At 41.4% G+C, this 17734-nt stretch overlaps 1 protein-coding gene across 4 annotated transcripts in view; it reads right to left on the bottom strand.

The window, feature by feature from the left end:
* Positions 1 to 1337: 1337 nt before the first annotated feature.
* The window catches only part of STX2 (syntaxin 2), a 39184-nt gene continuing 22787 nt past the window's right edge, over positions 1338 to 17734 (bottom strand). For 2 of the 4 annotated variants that reach the window (XM_058531228.1, XM_058531229.1), the window contains exons 4-11: positions 15813 to 15887; positions 14336 to 14409; positions 13577 to 13685; positions 11842 to 11915; positions 11585 to 11722; positions 9350 to 9460; positions 7281 to 7406; positions 1339 to 3477 (exon numbers count right to left, since the gene is read on the bottom strand). In XM_058531228.1, the coding sequence (XP_058387211.1) occupies positions 7326 to 7406; positions 9350 to 9460; positions 11585 to 11722; positions 11842 to 11915; positions 13577 to 13685; positions 14336 to 14409; positions 15813 to 15887 (662 nt within the window). In that variant the 3' untranslated portion in view covers positions 1339 to 3477; positions 7281 to 7325. Of the gene's footprint in view, positions 3478 to 7280; positions 7407 to 9349; positions 9461 to 11584; positions 11723 to 11841; positions 11916 to 13576; positions 13686 to 14335; positions 14410 to 15812; positions 15888 to 17734 lie in introns of all 4 variants that reach the window. The other 2 variants (XM_058531227.1, XM_058531226.1) reach the window with 2 other exon arrangements.

The raw sequence follows: 17734 nt of genomic DNA, 5'->3' as shown, positions 1-17734 counted from the left end.
CACAGGGTCAGGGTGCAGAAGATGGACTGCGGGCGGCCTGTGCCCGGTCCGTGGGGCTGCCCAGGGCCCACCCTGACCCTGGGCTCTTCACTGACTACTCAGCAGTGGGGAGCCCCACACCCAGCCGCTCCAAGTCCAGCCCCTCCTCCCTGGTTCTTATGGAGACTGTTTAGTTTGAATGTCATCCCAGCTTAACCCGTTTCCAAACTCATGGAACGTGAGTTTAGATTTATTGAAATTAATAAAAATTTGGAGGAGATAATGTAGAGGACGTGACCTCCGGTTGACTCGCGAGTTGGTCCAGGCAATCCGAGGCTCCTCACCTTCCCCTGTCCCTAAAATGTTCACTCTGCCCACTGTTCCCATGGTGGGCGCTGTGCTCAAGGACTCGGCCTTGAGAGAGGTGGTGTTGAGGCCATCTGGATGGTGTAGTGACTGAATCCTGTTGAGGCCTCTCTGTAAACTTCAAGACTCTGGTGGGCAGGGCGGAGATCTCCTTGTCGTGGGGCCACACAACACAAGCTCGGATGTGAGTTCCCCTGCTGGTTAAACCTGCCACCTTCCCATCCGGAGTGGGCTGCCTCTTTCTTGGGTCTCTCCCTGCCCCCCGGGGACAGGGCCAGTTTCAGATGTCACCCAGGAAGCTCCCAAGGTTTCGAACCAATAAAATCCATTTAGGTGATAAAGCTTTGTTTTCTCTAAAAAGTATAAACAAAGGAACTAAATTACTGAATGTGTATATCAAGATTGCAATTTGGAAGGAAATTCACTGTGGAAGAAATAGAGAAATAGAGAATTAAAATTAATGTATGGGAATCTATCTCCATGAACTAATTTTTTCCAGGACTATCTTTTTCTTTCTTTTTAAATTCTGGTTTTTGAACATCACTTTCCAACATGGTTAAAATTCACTAAGGGTTATGGATTAAGGAAATTTCACTTAAAAAAAACTCCGAAAGAGGATTAAGAAAAGTACAGAGAATAAATAATTCAGAACATGGCGGGGGAGGACTCCTCTCATTAATAAATGTTAATGAGAATCTGTCAAATTGACATAAGTATACGAAGCCAGTGACTTTGAGACACAGCCCCAATTCCTTGACTTAGCATTTGTTGTGAAAACAAGAATTCAGGTGGGCCCTTAATGTGCTGCTGACATTTGAGACATGAACCACAGAAGCTTGTAATAACAATAATAATAAATAATAAAAACATTTATCAAAAACATCTAAAATTATTAACTTGCCCTATATTACTACATATAATAATGGCCACGAGTAAGAGTAATTTTCTTAGTGGAACAATTTATTAATGGATATGCAATAAAATATCTCCCCAAAAATCTTTTAAGAAATGACAAGGCAGAAAGCAAAATTTTTTGGTTCTCTGGGAATTTTTTTAATGTAAACATAAAATATTTGAAGAAATGATAAAAAGTCACAAATGAACCTGTAAATATATTTTAAAAAATCTGGTTTCAAACAGGTACATGAGGCTTAGACACATAAATGTGCTATCAGATGAATGACTTAAAATCTAAATACAAATCAAAAAGGCATTTCCGTAACTTCAATTATTAAAAACACAAATTCAGTAAATACTCCAAATCTAGGAAGGCTGACTTGAAGAAGTACGGTCAGAATGGTCAGGAAAGGCGAGGACTAGTAGGACTGCACTTGAAGAGAAGGTGGACAGACGGAGCTGGCTGTCCTCGGCACACAGCTCCCCCACACGGGGACACCACCACACAGACAACGTTACAGTAACACAAGCATGATCTCTACATATGTAAACATCCTTCAAGACAAGTTATATCTTCAACTTAAGCACAGATCAGTGAGCATATCCCAGTGATATGTTAAAATCTAGGTTAGAGCCAGAATACTCCCGTAGCAATTCTGAGGACAGTGATGATCAGCAGGTAAATAAACGCAACAATAGAGACTTGAATCTAAGCTAAGCAGCTGGGTGCAGAAGTGATGAATGAGTAGAATAACTCATAATTGTGTTAAATGAGGAACAGAGTTTCTAAACTGTTCGATACAACTCACATGTATTGTTTGGAAGCAAGCACACCTATATTAGTTTTCAAAGCAAACAATGTTACAATACAGTTACATGCTTATACAATCACACACAGAAGTAACAAGAGTTGACATATTTTGGGTAGCCTTCACATATTCATTTAAAATTCCGACTCGTTGCTAACTTAATAGATGTCCATGTACTAGTAAGATTTCACACATTTTAAAAGTCTAAAAATAAAGCATATTATTATACTAAAAAACATTAATGAGCAATAAAAATGTTTAATTAGCATAGATCCCTATAAACTTTGGGAATTTTAAAGTTCAGCAGAATAGCAGGTACTTAACAAGAACATTTAAGTTAACTGTATGACAGTTTAAATTTAAAAGAATTACTTAATGTCTAGAAATAATTTCCTTGAGTTTAGAAAGTACTAAATCTTGGTTTCACCACCATTTTAAATTCGGACTTTATTAATATAAACAGGGAAACACAAATCTTATTTTAAGGAACAAAGAAGAGGCCACTGCCTTTGCCATGCAGTAACTAATTTATCATCTCGGGTAACGCAACAGGTAGAAATGGAGCCGAGAACAAGAATCGGGACTTTCTGGGCGGAATCAGGCGCATTTAAACCTGATAAATCAACATGAACAGAAGGCACTTGAAAGGCTCTTTGCGGTGTTTTGCAGCCAATGTTGTCTATGCCAATGGCAAATCTTATAAACAACTGCGCAAAGATGGTTCCAATCTCACGAAGCTCCCTATTTCTTTTAAAAAGCAGTATGTAATATATAAAAACGGAGTAAATTAAGAAGTTAATATATTAAACAATTTATACACATTTAAAATTATAGATATCTTACAAAACAGCTGTGATAATAAAAATTACTATTGCAAACAATAAACAAATAGGAATTAAACATTGTATAAAACGTCTCTGAATTAGCATATGTTGGCTGGGAGGAGGGGAGAGAAGAAAGTATTAGACCTGAAATCTAATAGCTTTATAACATAAAATATTCCTAATTAAACTTCACATATATCCTTAACACTGAAATATTAAAAAAATTGAAATTTTCAATAATTCCTTTTTTTAAGGCCATTGAAACAAGTTTCACATTGTTAAATTTTTGTGGTGTGTTATTTAGGGTCCAAGGATGTTGGGTAAACTCATCACATCCATTCTGCTTACGGTTTTTTCACTGAACAATATGTTCTGTTGTGTTTCCTCCTTGAATTCACTAGTGAAAAGTCAGCACCCAACGCCACATGTCACAATGTCTGGGATTCATTCATGAAATGGGAGGACGCTGATCTGCTGCAGATGTGGTCTGACTCCAAGGACGAATGTCTCTTGGGAAATGGTTGCTATGACAATGTTGTTGCTAGGATAATTCCAAGGATCACAAGCAAAATAATTACACAAATAATAATGAACATCATTTTCTGCAAGATAAAGAAAAACATTAATTAATTTGCAAGATATCAAAGGAAAGAAATCACTAATGTCATTTTCTGACAAAATTCTCCTGAAATTTGAGATAGTTTAAAACACAAGCCCATTATCAAGAAAAAACCCCTACAGGTCACAGAAGAGGGAGGCTGGGGAAGGAAAGTCCCACAGGCCAAGCACGTGTTATAGACACGTGTATATTAAATTAAGTGCATTTAATACATTAAAATGTGTTGTTAAAACAACTATTTGCCCTTGGAGGGAAAAGGCCATGTCTGCCTCGCACCGTGTGGGTTCTCAATGAACACTCTCTACTGATCATAATAAAATTCCAAACTGCTATTTCTCAGATGCATGGTACACCTTTGTAAAACTTTAAATGAATCTATTTCTCATTTGCTGAAAAGATCTTATTTATACATTTTTTTACACTGAGGCATGATGCTCCTGTGAAATCAGCGAGCCGTTACCTCCGTCTTCCTGTGTACGTGGCCCAGAAGCATTAACTGGTTTTTGTTGTTGTCTAAATTAATAAGCTCCCTTGCACAGCTGAAAGCTAAACCACCTGAAGAAATCTAGACTCTTCCCGGAAACGCGTGTGAGGAAGGAGGGCAGGAAGTCAGCAAGACGAAAGACACACGGCCGCATGACTTCAAGCTCTCTTTTCGAAAGCAGCGATTCATCGTTTTCCATCCCAGTTACCACACGTACGCCACACGTGCATCTACGGCAGCCCATCTGCTGAGACTGCACAGGTCTAAGCCAACCTCAAGGGCCAAGCACTCAGGTAATTACCGCACGAGTTATGAGACCAGCGGAGCCAGGCCCATGGGGAACTTCCGAGTGAACTCCTCGAGCCGTCAGGACAGGCCTCTCCTCCCACTGACGGTGCTTGTTAATAGGACGTACACCTCCCGGGATGTGAGGGCTTGAGTCCCAACCATGCCAGCGCCCCCTCCACTTGCTTTCCTAGGAACTTCGCCATTCTAGAGACATCTCTTTCTTTGGCCTATAATGCCCTCCTGCCCACCGATGTCCACCCTGCAGCTCCAGAACCTGGCTCCCGTGTCGCCTGCCCCGTGCGGCCTGCTGACCCCCGCTACTGGAACCACCGTAGGGACCGGGCCACTCCAGACCTGCTCTGACTCTCACTGCTGCTGTGCATTTGCGAGCGCGAGGGCGGGCACTCCCTGTGTGTGCTCTCTTCCACATGTGGCTCCCAGCTGTGCTCTTCTGAATCCCTGCGCCCTCAATGCCACACAGTCAACAACCATTCTCATCTAGATCCCGATAAGAGCTCGAGCCAATGCCTGGACTTCTCCTTCAGGGACAGAGCACACCCTGGGGAGTGGGTGGTGTTTGAGCTGAGGATGGCTCTATCTCCTCCTGCACAGACACCAGGGCATGGGGCTCTCTCCGCCTGTCTCCTCAGTAGGAAAGAGCATCACCCCCTCGCCGCAGGATTACGGGCACAAGGATTACCTCCTCAAGGTGCCTGCAGTCCATGCCAGCCCAGAGGAAGGCTTTGCTGAACTATGTGCTGAGAGAATTAATTAATTTTTTAAAAGTATAATTAAAGACATCAACTGCTGCATTTGAATAAAAAAATAATCGTTGGTGTGCACTTTGATGTGTTTTTTATTAATGAGGATTGTTTTGTGTTCGTCTGAATTTAACGGCACTGGGTAAGCGGGCCAGCCAGGCCCACGGCCCAGAACCAGGCCCACTCTCCCCTGAGAACTACTGAGAGGAGCTGGCTCTTACTCTGAGGCACTCCCAAAGGGCACCCATGAGAGCAGCTCACGTCACAGGGTCAGATCTGAAAATTAATGTTATCTTTAGTGTAACCACATTCAATTAACCATATTATGGCCACAAGGAAAAATCAAGAAAATACATATTTTAGAAAGAATTATAAAAATATTTTTAAAATACCATTACATTAGTGAAGAAAAATCACATACACCACTTTTTCAGCAGAGCTAATAGGAAAGATACATAACCTTCTGCCTAATAAAAACAGAGGGCTAAGAGTTCTTTCTGCCTCCGAAGATGGGATGTTAACAAGCCTGACGTGCCAGAGCTCACGCCCGAAACAATTTCCAGTGCAGCTGTGCAGCCTGCACGAACGTCAGAACGCTAACTGCGACAGCTCCTCGTCCGTCAGCCATGTGGGCTGAGTGACCAGACGCTCCCAGGGAGAAGGAACTCATGGAGACCGAGAACAGTCAAGACACTGGGCACAGAAGTGATTCCTTTCCACTGTGACGTCTTATTTTTTAAATAAGGTGCCCAGAGTCTGTCAAGCCGGCAGCCACTTTCATCATAAAAGAAGGAATTCATCAGGGACCACCTGCCACAGTGTAGACACCAGGGGCACTTCACAATTCTAACCACAATGATTATGTCAAACAAACTTTTTTTCTTTTTTTTTTTTTGTGAGGAAGATTGGCCCTAAGCTAACATCTGCCAACCCTTCTCTTTTTTTGCTGAGGAAGACTGGCCCTGGGCTAACATCCATGCCCATCTTCCTCCACTTTATATGGGACGCCGCCACAGCATGGCCTGACAAGCAGTGCGTCAGTGGGCAGCCGGGACGTGAACCCGCGAACCCAGGGCCACCGCAGCGGAGTGCGCGCACTTAACCGCTTGCGCCACCGGGCCGGCCCCAAACAAACTTTTTAAGAGAAATGACTGGTATGTCCAAATTTAATACATCAGACAGCATTTTAACTTAAGGGTTAACGCAAGAAGGATGACTCCAAATGCCTAAGAAAACCAGAGGAAAAACACAAAATCTATGGAAGTTTGGAGAAAGGTGACACACAGTGAACAAAAATATACTTTAAATAAATAACTATGAGTATCTTCCATATTCAGAATCCTTTAATTAAGGATTAACAGGCATGCTAACTAAATACAGTCTTCATTTTAATAGGACAGTATTTTCAAACAAACTAGATGCTGCCAAACAGAAACAAGTTAGATGAAAGATTTTAACTCGACTGAATGTTTTTCACAGCTGGAGCCCCACTCCCTCTAATGCACAGTAAAACGACGAGTAAATACACCCCACAAAGCAACGTCCAGTGGCTGCAATTATTTTAAAAATTAAAATTTAAGAGATAAATTTTTACAAAATATTCAATGTTGTTTTCTAACTGAGAATTCACCTTCACTGCTATGGTTATTAGATTTAGTGAAGGGCCACTGTAAGGAGTGGAATAGTCTTCATGGATGGAAAACAAAAGACCGAGGAGCTGTGCCTGCCACACTGTCACATCCAAGTCACGTCAGTAAAGCCAGAAGCTTTAAAAAAGCCATGCAAGGAGAAGGCCTCAGCTTAAAAAGGAACTACCGGGACCGGCGCCACGGCGTAGTGGTTAAGTGCCCGTGCGCCCCACTGCTGGCGGCCCGGTTTCGGATCCCGGGCGCGCACCGAAACACCGCATGTCAAGCCATGCTGTGGCGGCGTCCCATATAAAGTGGAGGAAGATGGGCACGGATGTTAGCCCAGGGCCAGTCTTCCTCAGCAAAAAAAGAGGAGGATTGGCAGATGTTAGCTCAGGGCTAATCTTCCTCACTAAATACATAAATAATAAAAAGGAACTACCACCCAGCCCACGTGTGTTCTCAGTAAATATCACGGCTGGAGACCAGAACTCGGCAGGTCGGGCACACGCACCCCGAGACAACGTTCCTGCCCCGCTGCTCCCTGGCAGGCATTTACTACTTGTAAGTGTATTAAAATTGGGCAGGCACTACTGTTAGCTAAGTGGGAGAGTTAGTTACTTACTGTCACACTGGCAGGGGGGCAGGCACACTGACGGCATCCGCATCCTCATTTGCCAACTGATAAACCAATAATTAGAGCAATTACAGCAACCAGAACCACACACAGAGCAACAATTATCCACTTTTTCTGTCAAGGAAAAGCAAGCCGATTACATCATGGTTAATTTCATATCGCCACATTAGAGGTCACCAGTCATTTAAAATAAAACGGTCCATCGGAATTGGTTTAAAATCTAAGTTAGAGGACAGCTGATTAATGTTGTTTGTCAATTTTTAGTTTTCAAAAAGAGTGATTTTTAATTTAATAAGGCCTGACTATTTGGAGAATAAAACTGTTAGTTCTGTTATAGAACTCTGAGAATATTGTTTCATCAGTGAGAGCACTGCACGACCATATTATTTGGATAATTTTCGGAGGGACTGAGACATACCCCTGATCTTTCCCACATCCACCAGATCAGTGAACTAAGACATCAGTCCTCTCCTTAACAAGCCCACCGTCTTCTTTCTCATTGGTTTGTTGTTGGCAGTTGAACCCCTCACTGCTCCCCCACACCATATAAAGGAAATCACCCAACACCAGCCTCCAGGGGCCACACACGCTGCCCTGGGAATAGGCAGGACATGAGGAGGAGACAGCCAACATCTGAACAGACGAGGCAGAGCACAGCGAGAAGTTAAGCTGCACAGTGTCAGATGTCAGGCCTTTACATGGAAAGATGCTGATCATTTTTGAAACAGACATCCACGTTTGACCAGGTAACGTAGAGACCCCAGTCACCCTACACCAGGCTCCCTTGGCAGGGCAGCAATGACACCTGTCACTCCCCCACCTCTCATCTTTGTAAAACAATGAACTTTTCACTCGATTTTCACCGGACTGACATGCCATCTAGGTTATGGAGAAAAGGAAGGGAACTGCCCTTTGTTAGAGATTTTTTTAAGTGACAGTCTACTTCGTGCCCAGACCTCGGCTAAGCATTTCACACATAGATATCTGGCCACCTCACTTTACTCTAAGGGTCAAGATTCTAAAAAGTGAAACAGAATAATGTGAGAAGCCACGTCCTACATTTCAAAGACAATTAACACACATTAATATGCCAAAAAAAGCAGAGAGAGATGCTCTGCAGGCTGACAGGAAAGCCTGGATGTGCGTCCTCTCTGAGAATGTCCACGCACAACTATCTCAGCTGAATCTGCACACGCAATCCGACTCCACTTGTTCTGAACACGTGGAAACTCTCCTTTTACAAGGTCTTTGCAGGTATCGCACTGGACACCTCCCCCGACCCTCCCTGGGCAGTTGGCCTCTAAGAACGGCACTGTAACCCAAACGCCATCTTCGGGAGGTGGGAGGGGACACACACTGAAAGCAGTGGTTTGGTGCTTTGAGTCAACCTTCTCCACACTGCGGAGGAGGAGACCAAGTACGTGGACAAGGGCACACAGTGAGATACACAGGTAGTTTCCAGGCCCCGAATCAGAACTGAATTTTGTAGTTTCACTGTTTTCTTAGAAAAGCCTTCACTCATACACAACATACTTGAAGATTCAGATAAAGATATTAAAACCCATTTACAAAGCTTAAATGTGGGTGCTATCTGACATCTTAGGGCCACAGTCTCAAATAATTCTCTTCTTTCCTCCAAACCAAAGAATTAGCAAATAATCTCAATAAAGAATAAAGTGTTCATTGCATAAAATGTGTAACCAATGATTTTTAGGAGAATTTCCAATCCCAGTAGTTTTATATCACCCTCCAAATAACAACCCAAGAAACAGAGAACTCCCGAGTTTAAACCCATCCAACCTAAAAAAGGGAAATGGCCTGACTTTTGGTTGTGAAGGGTTTTAATTACTTAGAACACAAAACAGTTCAGAGTCAACATAATTTATCTAATAAACTTCAGAACTTTTTAGCAAAAAGAATTAAGTTTTAAAATGAAACATTAATTGAAGAAATTTTTATTCCCTGGAATAGCTTTTAAGTCAGCTTACGTCAACGTATGACAGCTCAAAACCAAATAGAGAGAAAAACACACTTTAATTCTTAAAGACCACACTCACCCTTCTCGCTTTGCTGTGGTATTTCATAGCTTTTTTCGTTTCCTCTTTAGCATGTTCTACATAGTCTGAGGCATTCGTAACATTTTTTTCTATGTTGTTGATCATTTCACCCTTAAACAAAAAGTTTCAAACTTAGAAGACATCTTCAATTGCCTCAATTATGTATCTTAAGAGGGCCACATAATGTCAATAGTTTTTACGTGAACGTAATGTGCATGTAATGGATACCAAATTTTTTTTTCACGTTTACAAAAAGATGAGACCATTGTAAATGTGCCAATACAAAGTAATCAACATTCAAATTATATTTTAAAAAGAATTAAAGGAATGGGCAACAATGCTGACAATTAAAGGCATATCAAGTAGATTCTGAGATGTGCTTGAACATGCGAACACTATGGAAAGACGAGCACAGTGAAGGAGGCAGCCAGCTGTAGGCTCAGCTCATATTGTACTATTATGCACATACATACAATGTACAAAGAATGGGCAGAAAATTGTTGAGATTTCTTTAAAATATCAGTAAACTAAGAATAGCTTATGTCTGACACTAAGTTGACTAAATTAATGAGCAAAAATGTACAGTGCGGTGAATCCAGTGAAACGTCAGGGGAGAAGACACATTACCTGGCTCTCTGTCCACCAGCAGACATACTCTTCTGCAGTGAATAGCAAAGCAGTGAAGAATGACGCACAATTAACTTACTCACTCACACTTTACGCTTACTAGAAAGTTGTGACTGTACGTATATTTTGAATTAGATATGTGAACATAATGCAATACTAATAGACTTCTAAAGCAAACGAGACAAAGCTAAGAATACAGCAATTGTTCTAATGGAACCTAATGCAACACATTTGGTACAGAACAATTATAATTAAAGTCCACGGTACTCTAAAATCTTTAATTACAAAAATAATGTACTGTTTTTATTGTCTAACTGGAGTATGTGGAAATAAGAAACTGAAAATAAGAAACTGATAGTAACCAGACTCCCAACTCTCCATTTCTTGCATCATAAAAGGCAAGGGGTCCACCCAAATCAGAAAGGAGTGAGATTGTCCCATCCAGCCTGCCATGTGGTTGTTGGTTTCTCCTAGCAAATGCATCCTACCTCAGCTTCCCACACACATTTTTATGATAAACCTCCTCAAAATAAGTGGTGTTCTTCAAAGGGTGAGTGACGCATGTGGAGAATGAATCCTGTACAGGGATGGAATTCCTACATAATCCAGGCAATCACAGAAAATCAGCAGTCAGATTTGAACCTTCTTAGAGGACTATTCCTGCCAAACAGATCCTGAAACCAGTCTCCATAGCAGCGAGGAAGCAATTTGCCTAAGATGGTTAGGTACGAAAGCTCCCACCCCACATGGCGGTCAGCAGAATTCTCACGGTCACTGAATCAGTGAATGACCCGGTCCAGACCTCGCACAGTATCTGGAAAGTCACGAACGACCTTATTCAGAGTCACAGAGGAGGTGCAAACATATCTACCCACCAGAGAGATACGCACCGGCTTGTACTATAGGCTCCATTTTATATTGTTCTAAAAACTGTATTAACTCCTTCAGTCCTCTCAGAGGGCTCTCTCCACACCCCCTTCACGCCCCACCTGTGTCACTGGACAAACTGACATCACCAGGGAATAAGTACAAGCTTCTATCTGTACCCCGTGGGGCTCAGTCTTTTAAACATTTCTCCTAGTTATTACTCTAACATATGCTTCTTGTAGAAAACTTGAAAATTCATATATTTCAGAGAAGAAAATTAAAATTCCCATAGTCCCACTATTAATAAACTGTTTGGTATACTTCTTTCCTTCTGTGAATACTGTTTCAAAAAGCCAAGCTCATGCCATACATAAACACGTGCATGTGTGTGTTACATGCACACATACATTTACACGTGTGTGTGTATGTGTACACATATAAGGTTTTGTATCTCCCTCTTATCTAAACTTAAAATTCCAGCACATTTGTATATGTCACTAAAAACCCTCCAAGTGGCTGTCCTATGGACACCCCACAGGTTAATTAACTACACCAGTCCCTTACTGTTGAAAGTTTAAGCTGTTTCCAGCATTTCAGTCTTACATTGGAACAACACTGCAATCAACTTTTGAATTTTAGGATTGGACTCAAAATAATGGCTTTCCTAGGTAAACTGGAATCAAATATAAGATTTTACTTATGTGAGTTAGGGAATGACTGCTCTCTATTTTAGAGAATTACCTGAGTCTCAACAAACATAGCCATATCCATAAACATTTCGTGCAGCTCTCGGATACTGGTCTCCAGCTTCATGATATCCTTGTGACGCGACTCAATTTCATTGAGAGCTTGTCTAGTAATTTGTGAATCTGATATAATCTTTGAAAAACAAAAACAAAAGAAAAATCAAATGAACTGATGATTGCTTTAGAAGTTAAAGAAAAACATATATATCTAAATAAAAACATCTGCGGCCACAAAGCCGCGTGTGCACTCACGTCTGAGGTGAAGATGGAAGGATTCCCACTTTCCAGCATCTCCTCCAGCTCATCGTCAGTGGTGGTTTTTCCAGCTAAAAGATTAACAATTAGAAACACCATTCAGAATGTGGTAATATTTAAAAATGACTTTTTCAAGCATAAATTAGCAACTAAAATCTAATTGAGTTGTTAACATTTTTCAACAATGTTTTTCTAACCTTTCAAACATATTTTTTTAGGCACGTGTTAACAACAAGAGAAACTAACAGAAGACTGAGAAGAGGGAAGAACTAGAAAACACTTGTGAAAAACTTTATCACCAAAATGAATAATAAAATCTAATTTTAGTATGAATGAGAAACAACTATAAAAAGGATATCGAGAAGTAATTTTTTGGCACATCAGTTTTCCTAAAAGTTTAACTTTGGTTTATGGAAAAAGGGGGTAAGCGGAATTCAGCATATACTAAATGGACATAAATAAAGACTCATAATTAGAATCAAATGCCTTAATATTTTCTAAGTTTTGGTTGTTAATATTGTTCCTTGAGTTAAATGTATTAATGCTCTCTATGACACCTGCTCACAGGTTTTTGGAAAAATCTCATTGATAATTACTATTTTTCAAAATGTGTGCCACAAAAGATAAAATTAAATGAGTAAACATCATAATAGTTAAAATATTATAATGTGAATGTTCATAGCAGCATTATTCATAATCGCCAAAAAGTGGAAACAACTCAAATGCCCATCACCCGATGAATGGATGAACATACTGTGGTCCACCCATTAATGGAACACGATTCAGCCATAGAAATGGATGAAATGCCCACCTGCTACAAATGGTTGAACCTTGAAAAACCGTGTGACGTGAAAGAGGCCAGTCACAAAAGACCACATATTGTATGACTCTGTTTATATGAAACGTCCAAAAAGAGCCGATTTATACAGATACACAAGTAGGTTGGTGGTTGCCTAGGGCTCAGGGGAGGGGAAATGGGGATACAGAGTTTCTTTCTGGAGTGATGAAAATGTTCTAAAATTGATCGTGCTAAGTTTTCCAAATAGGTACATGAGGCTTAGACATACAAATGTGCTATCTGATGAATGACTTAAATAGCTAAATACAAATCAAAAAGCATTTCCATAACCTCAATTATTAAAAACACAAATTCAGTAAATACTCCAAATCTAGGAAGGCTGACTTGAAGAAGTACGGTCAGAATGGTCAGGAAAGGCGAGGACTAGTAGGACTGCACTTGAAGAGAAGGTGGACAGACGGAGCTGGCTGTCCTCGGCACACAGCTCCCCCACACGGGGACACCACCACACAGACAACGTTACAGTAACACAAGCATGATCATTACATATGTAAACATCCTTCAAGACAAGTTATATCTTCAACTTAAGCACAGATCAGTGAGCATATCCCACTCACAGGCTATTTAAAGATTTAAAAAGTCTATGTTAGAGCCAGAACAGTCCTGTAGCAATTCTGAGGACACAGTGATGACTGGCAGGCAAATAAACACATCAACACAGACTTGAATCTAAGCTAAGCAGTTGGATGTATAAATGATGAACGAGTGGAATAATTCAAAATTGTATCAGAAAAGGAACACGGTTCCTGAACTGTTCAATACAATTCACACTTATTTTTCAAAATCAAGCATATTTGCATCAGTTTTTAAGGCAAATCTTTCTTAAGGAAGAAAAGTACGTTTTTAACAAAAATAGCATTTTCATTTACTCACTTATTTCCAGCTGACGCTGTATACGCCCTTTGCTTCGCTCCCGAAATAGAGTCTGTGCTTCATTATATTCTGTCATAACTTCTACAAACTTGCGAGATAGTACTGAATGCTATTAACATGGAAAAAATTAGATTAATATATCATGGTCACTTCTACTGAGAGAGATATAAAAACATTACATTACAGAGATTCAAACTATTATGCTACTCCTTCAAATGGAAACTAAGAGAAACAGTAACTTATTCTATAACAGAGTCTGTGCTCGGAACTTCACAGGCAGTATCTTACTTGATTTTCACAATAACCCTACTGTACTATTAATATCCCCCATTTTACAGAGGTGAAACCATGTTTCAGAGGGGTCAATCAGCCAGGCTACAGGCTGACTGGATCAGGGTTGGCACCCAAGCAGGCTGACCCCAGAGCCTACACGTTAATCACCATTTGTCAAGGAGACTGAAGTGAAGTGGTCTGAATGCCACTTGGCTGCACCATCTCTGACAGCAAGGACCTTACACAAACACTAAAATGACTCCGATAATTCTTTGCTCTTCAGAATAGAATTCTGTGGATGGGCTGAACAGACTTTTTTCGTCGTAATAAAGAGAGGTAGTGTATGAATACTATGTCCTTTCTATGCAGAAATGTTGTGAGGATTAACGTGATAGCAAAGATGAAATTATTTTGCATTTGAAAGAAGAAAGTGAAAAGACCCATTCTTGGACATCACTTCAATCTAGAGGAGGCTGATAATCAAACCTGGGTTCTTCGTATCCGAAGATCCACTGAAGTTCGGTTTCCACTCTCATCCTGATCAAAACTTTGTTCAATAGCTAGAAACAATAGGAAAGAGCTATCTTTTACACTAAAAACTGAAAGTTTTTCAAGCCAAACCTCAGACTGCTATTCTTTCTTATCTGTTCAACCCCTAATAAATGAATGGATGCTGGTAATAATTATCAACTGTTGATAATATCACAAAATAAAACAAGATGTTATATCTTAACATTCTTTAAAAGAAAAGAAACCACCTGAATGTGCCCAAGTTTCGAGGACTTAACTATGGATCTCCAGGAAACGCAGAAGACGGCGGCACCCGTTCAATGACACCACAGGGGTGCAGTGAGGGAAACCCTGAGCACGGCAAATTCTGATGGACAAATGTCCTGGCTTCTCCAACCAAAAGAAAAACAGTGCCGGGGGAAAGAGGAAGGAGAAACTGCTTTTAAAAGATCATAATTGACAGATCAACAATCACGGTGTATGGGCTTTATTTGGAATCCAATTCAAATAAACGGTAAAAAAAAAAAAAAAAAAATTAAAAGATCATTGAGTAAGTATAAATTCTTACTGGATATTTCATAATAAATAATGATAATTAATTTGACTTAGATACAGTAATAGTATTGTGGTTGTATTTTGGGGGGAAATTCCTTGTTTTACAAATACATACTGAAACATATGATGACGTCACCCATGTCTGGGACTGGTTTCCCAGTCACCCGGGTGGGGTGGGGGCCTGAGACTGCAGAGCTGACAGTGTGGACTCGGCTCATAGCAGTAATCGCCCTGCTTCTATATACGCCTGAAATTTTCCATAACAAAAGTTCTTTTTGATCTGCAGAGATTTTCTTGATTTGAATGCTATGTTGTAAAAATTAAGTACAATGTCTCTTTCTACCACATCAAGAAAACACAGCCTCTGTTAAGTGCCATAGGAAAGCTATAAACCTCTAAAAACCACCACGGCTGATGTCGAACATGGAGCCCCATAAACCAAGCTGAACCGCACTGAGTGTTCACAAGAACCTGCTGACTCAAAGAACAACTCAGGAAGAACCTGAAATGCATTCTAAAGGCTACTCAGCTTCTCAAATAACTGCAATTTAGCCAGGAATATCATAAAAACATACCACTGTAAGAGACTGCCAATACACAAGCAACTGCCTAACCCCGCTTGTGCCTAATCTGAAGGTGAACTGGAGATCCCCTCCTAAAGTGAAGGAATAACCACCACCAGCTTTAGCTCCTCAGATGCACTCCTCAGAGCTGGTCACTGAAGAATTTTAGGATGACAAATAACCTAAACAAAGGCTTACTATTCCAAGTACATACAAATAATTTAAAGTGCTCACAATTTTAACTTTTTAAAATGTAAAAGAATAAAAAATCACAAAGAAAATAATTACCCATATTCCCGCCATCAATGATTAAACATCACCAAAACTAAACTCACACTTTAACTTGGCTCGAATTTTATTAGCAGTTTTCTTGATTTCTTTGTTCAAATCTTCAAGCTCTTCTTTTATTTCTTTGAAATGAAAAAAAAAAGTCATCTGAGCTATAGTATCCAACATCAATAATTTCTAATAAACTTAAGTGGAACAATGTTTTTCATAAATATTCATGTTTGTTTCTGTCTTAAGGAAAACTCCTGATCGTGCCCGTGGTTCTCGAAGTGTGGGTCCTGGACCAGCAGCTTCAACGTGGGGTAGAAATGCAGATTCTTGGGCCCCGCCCCGGCCCACTCAGCAGGAAACTTTGCTGGGTGGGGCAGCAATCTGACTTAACAAGCCCTCCGGGTGTTTCTGGGGCCCACCTAAGCTGGAGAATAGTGGTTTATACCCATTAACTGATGAAATATTCACCGAATCCATTGCTAACACCTAGCCCTGATAAAGGAAAGCAGAAATTTAATCATATTCTGGAAAAAAAAAGTCTCCCGTGTGTTTGATTTCTTTTCTGCTATCCACCGTCTACTCAGCGCAGCTTCCCGGCGGGAGTGTGGTTCCTGCACTGTGGAGGCCGATGCCGACACCCCTGGGGACCAGCCAGCAGGTCTGGGGAAGGAGAGCCGGGCGCAGGGACCCGGCTGAAATGCACCTGGAGCAGGAGGATGTGTGCAGGGACCTGGCCCAGCCAGCACCTAACCACAGCTGAGGACACGTGCCCCAGGCTCCAGGGACAGGCGGAACCAGGGAGCAGCTGAGAGCAACCAGGACTGAGGATGAGCCTGCCAGTGGACTGGGTCCCGCTCTTCAGCCGGCATCCAAAGGAGGACGCTCCTCTCAGGGTAAGACAGCCCCTCGGCTGCTGTGCAACAGGATGGGGGACCCGTCAGACGGAGACACTGGACTCCCCGCTAACACAGGCGCAGGGTCTCAGGCGTTAACTAGAGAAACAGAAGAGCGTGACCACATTTGACCCTTCAAGATACTGAGCAGGTCATAAAGTTCCACTTGACGACGGTGGTATTTCAAATCACAGAGATGAGAGTGGGAGACTGGGAACCTCCCCTTCCAGTGGACTGGGTAATTCAGATCAGCCCTCCTGCTGAGAACAGTCAGAAAAGCTGTACAACATACTTTTTTTAATCTGCTTAAAGGCACCATAAAGCTAAAAATGCAGGAAAGAGGATCCAGGAGAAGGAAACCCCGGGAGGAGAGCCCAGCGACGGGAGTTGCCTTCACGGAGCCAGCTGAGGCTCCCAGCAGCCAGAAAACCCGTGCTGAGGCTGAAGCCCACACCCCAGCAGTCGCGGTCCCAGGAGAAGCCTCGCTCTGAGCCATCTCACTCTCTGAAGCAAGATCGCCCACTGCTGGCGCCCCAGCCAGCTGCCAGGAATTTTTAAAAATCACCTCTTAAGAAAGAAAATACTATCCCAGGACTCAAATTATTGCCACAAGTTTTCATGTACAAAGCCCAGTACTCAATCGAAAATAATCAGGCAAAAAAGAGAACACAGAACAGGAATCAAACCCAAGAAAAACAACAGCCGACAAAAACAGATCCACAGGGCACCAGCTGGTGGAGTTATCAGACACAGACGTTCAAATAATGATGTTTCACGGCGTGAAGTACAAGACTAAGAATTTTGTCAGGAAATAGGACAGTATAAAAAGGAACAAAAAAGAAACTCTAGGACTGAAAAATATGCTAATCAAAAATAAGACAATAGGTGAAGAGAGATCCCCTGACTGGAAAGATAACAGCTGAGGAGACGTCTGAGACCAAAAAGAAGGCTTCAAATAGAAGACAGTGAGACAAAATGATGGAAAATAGAGAGCAGAGGACAATCAAGGATACAGCAAACGGGTCTAAAGCACAGACAATCAAGTCTCAAAAAGGAAATGACGGAAAATGGAGCAAAGATGATTT

Source organism: Diceros bicornis, chromosome 35 (assembly GCF_020826845.1).
Source record: "Diceros bicornis minor isolate mBicDic1 chromosome 35, mDicBic1.mat.cur, whole genome shotgun sequence".
NCBI classification, from domain to species: Eukaryota; Metazoa; Chordata; class Mammalia; order Perissodactyla; family Rhinocerotidae; genus Diceros; species Diceros bicornis.
Note: the sequence above shows the minus strand (reverse complement) of the source record. Positions and strands in the feature narration are given on the sequence as shown.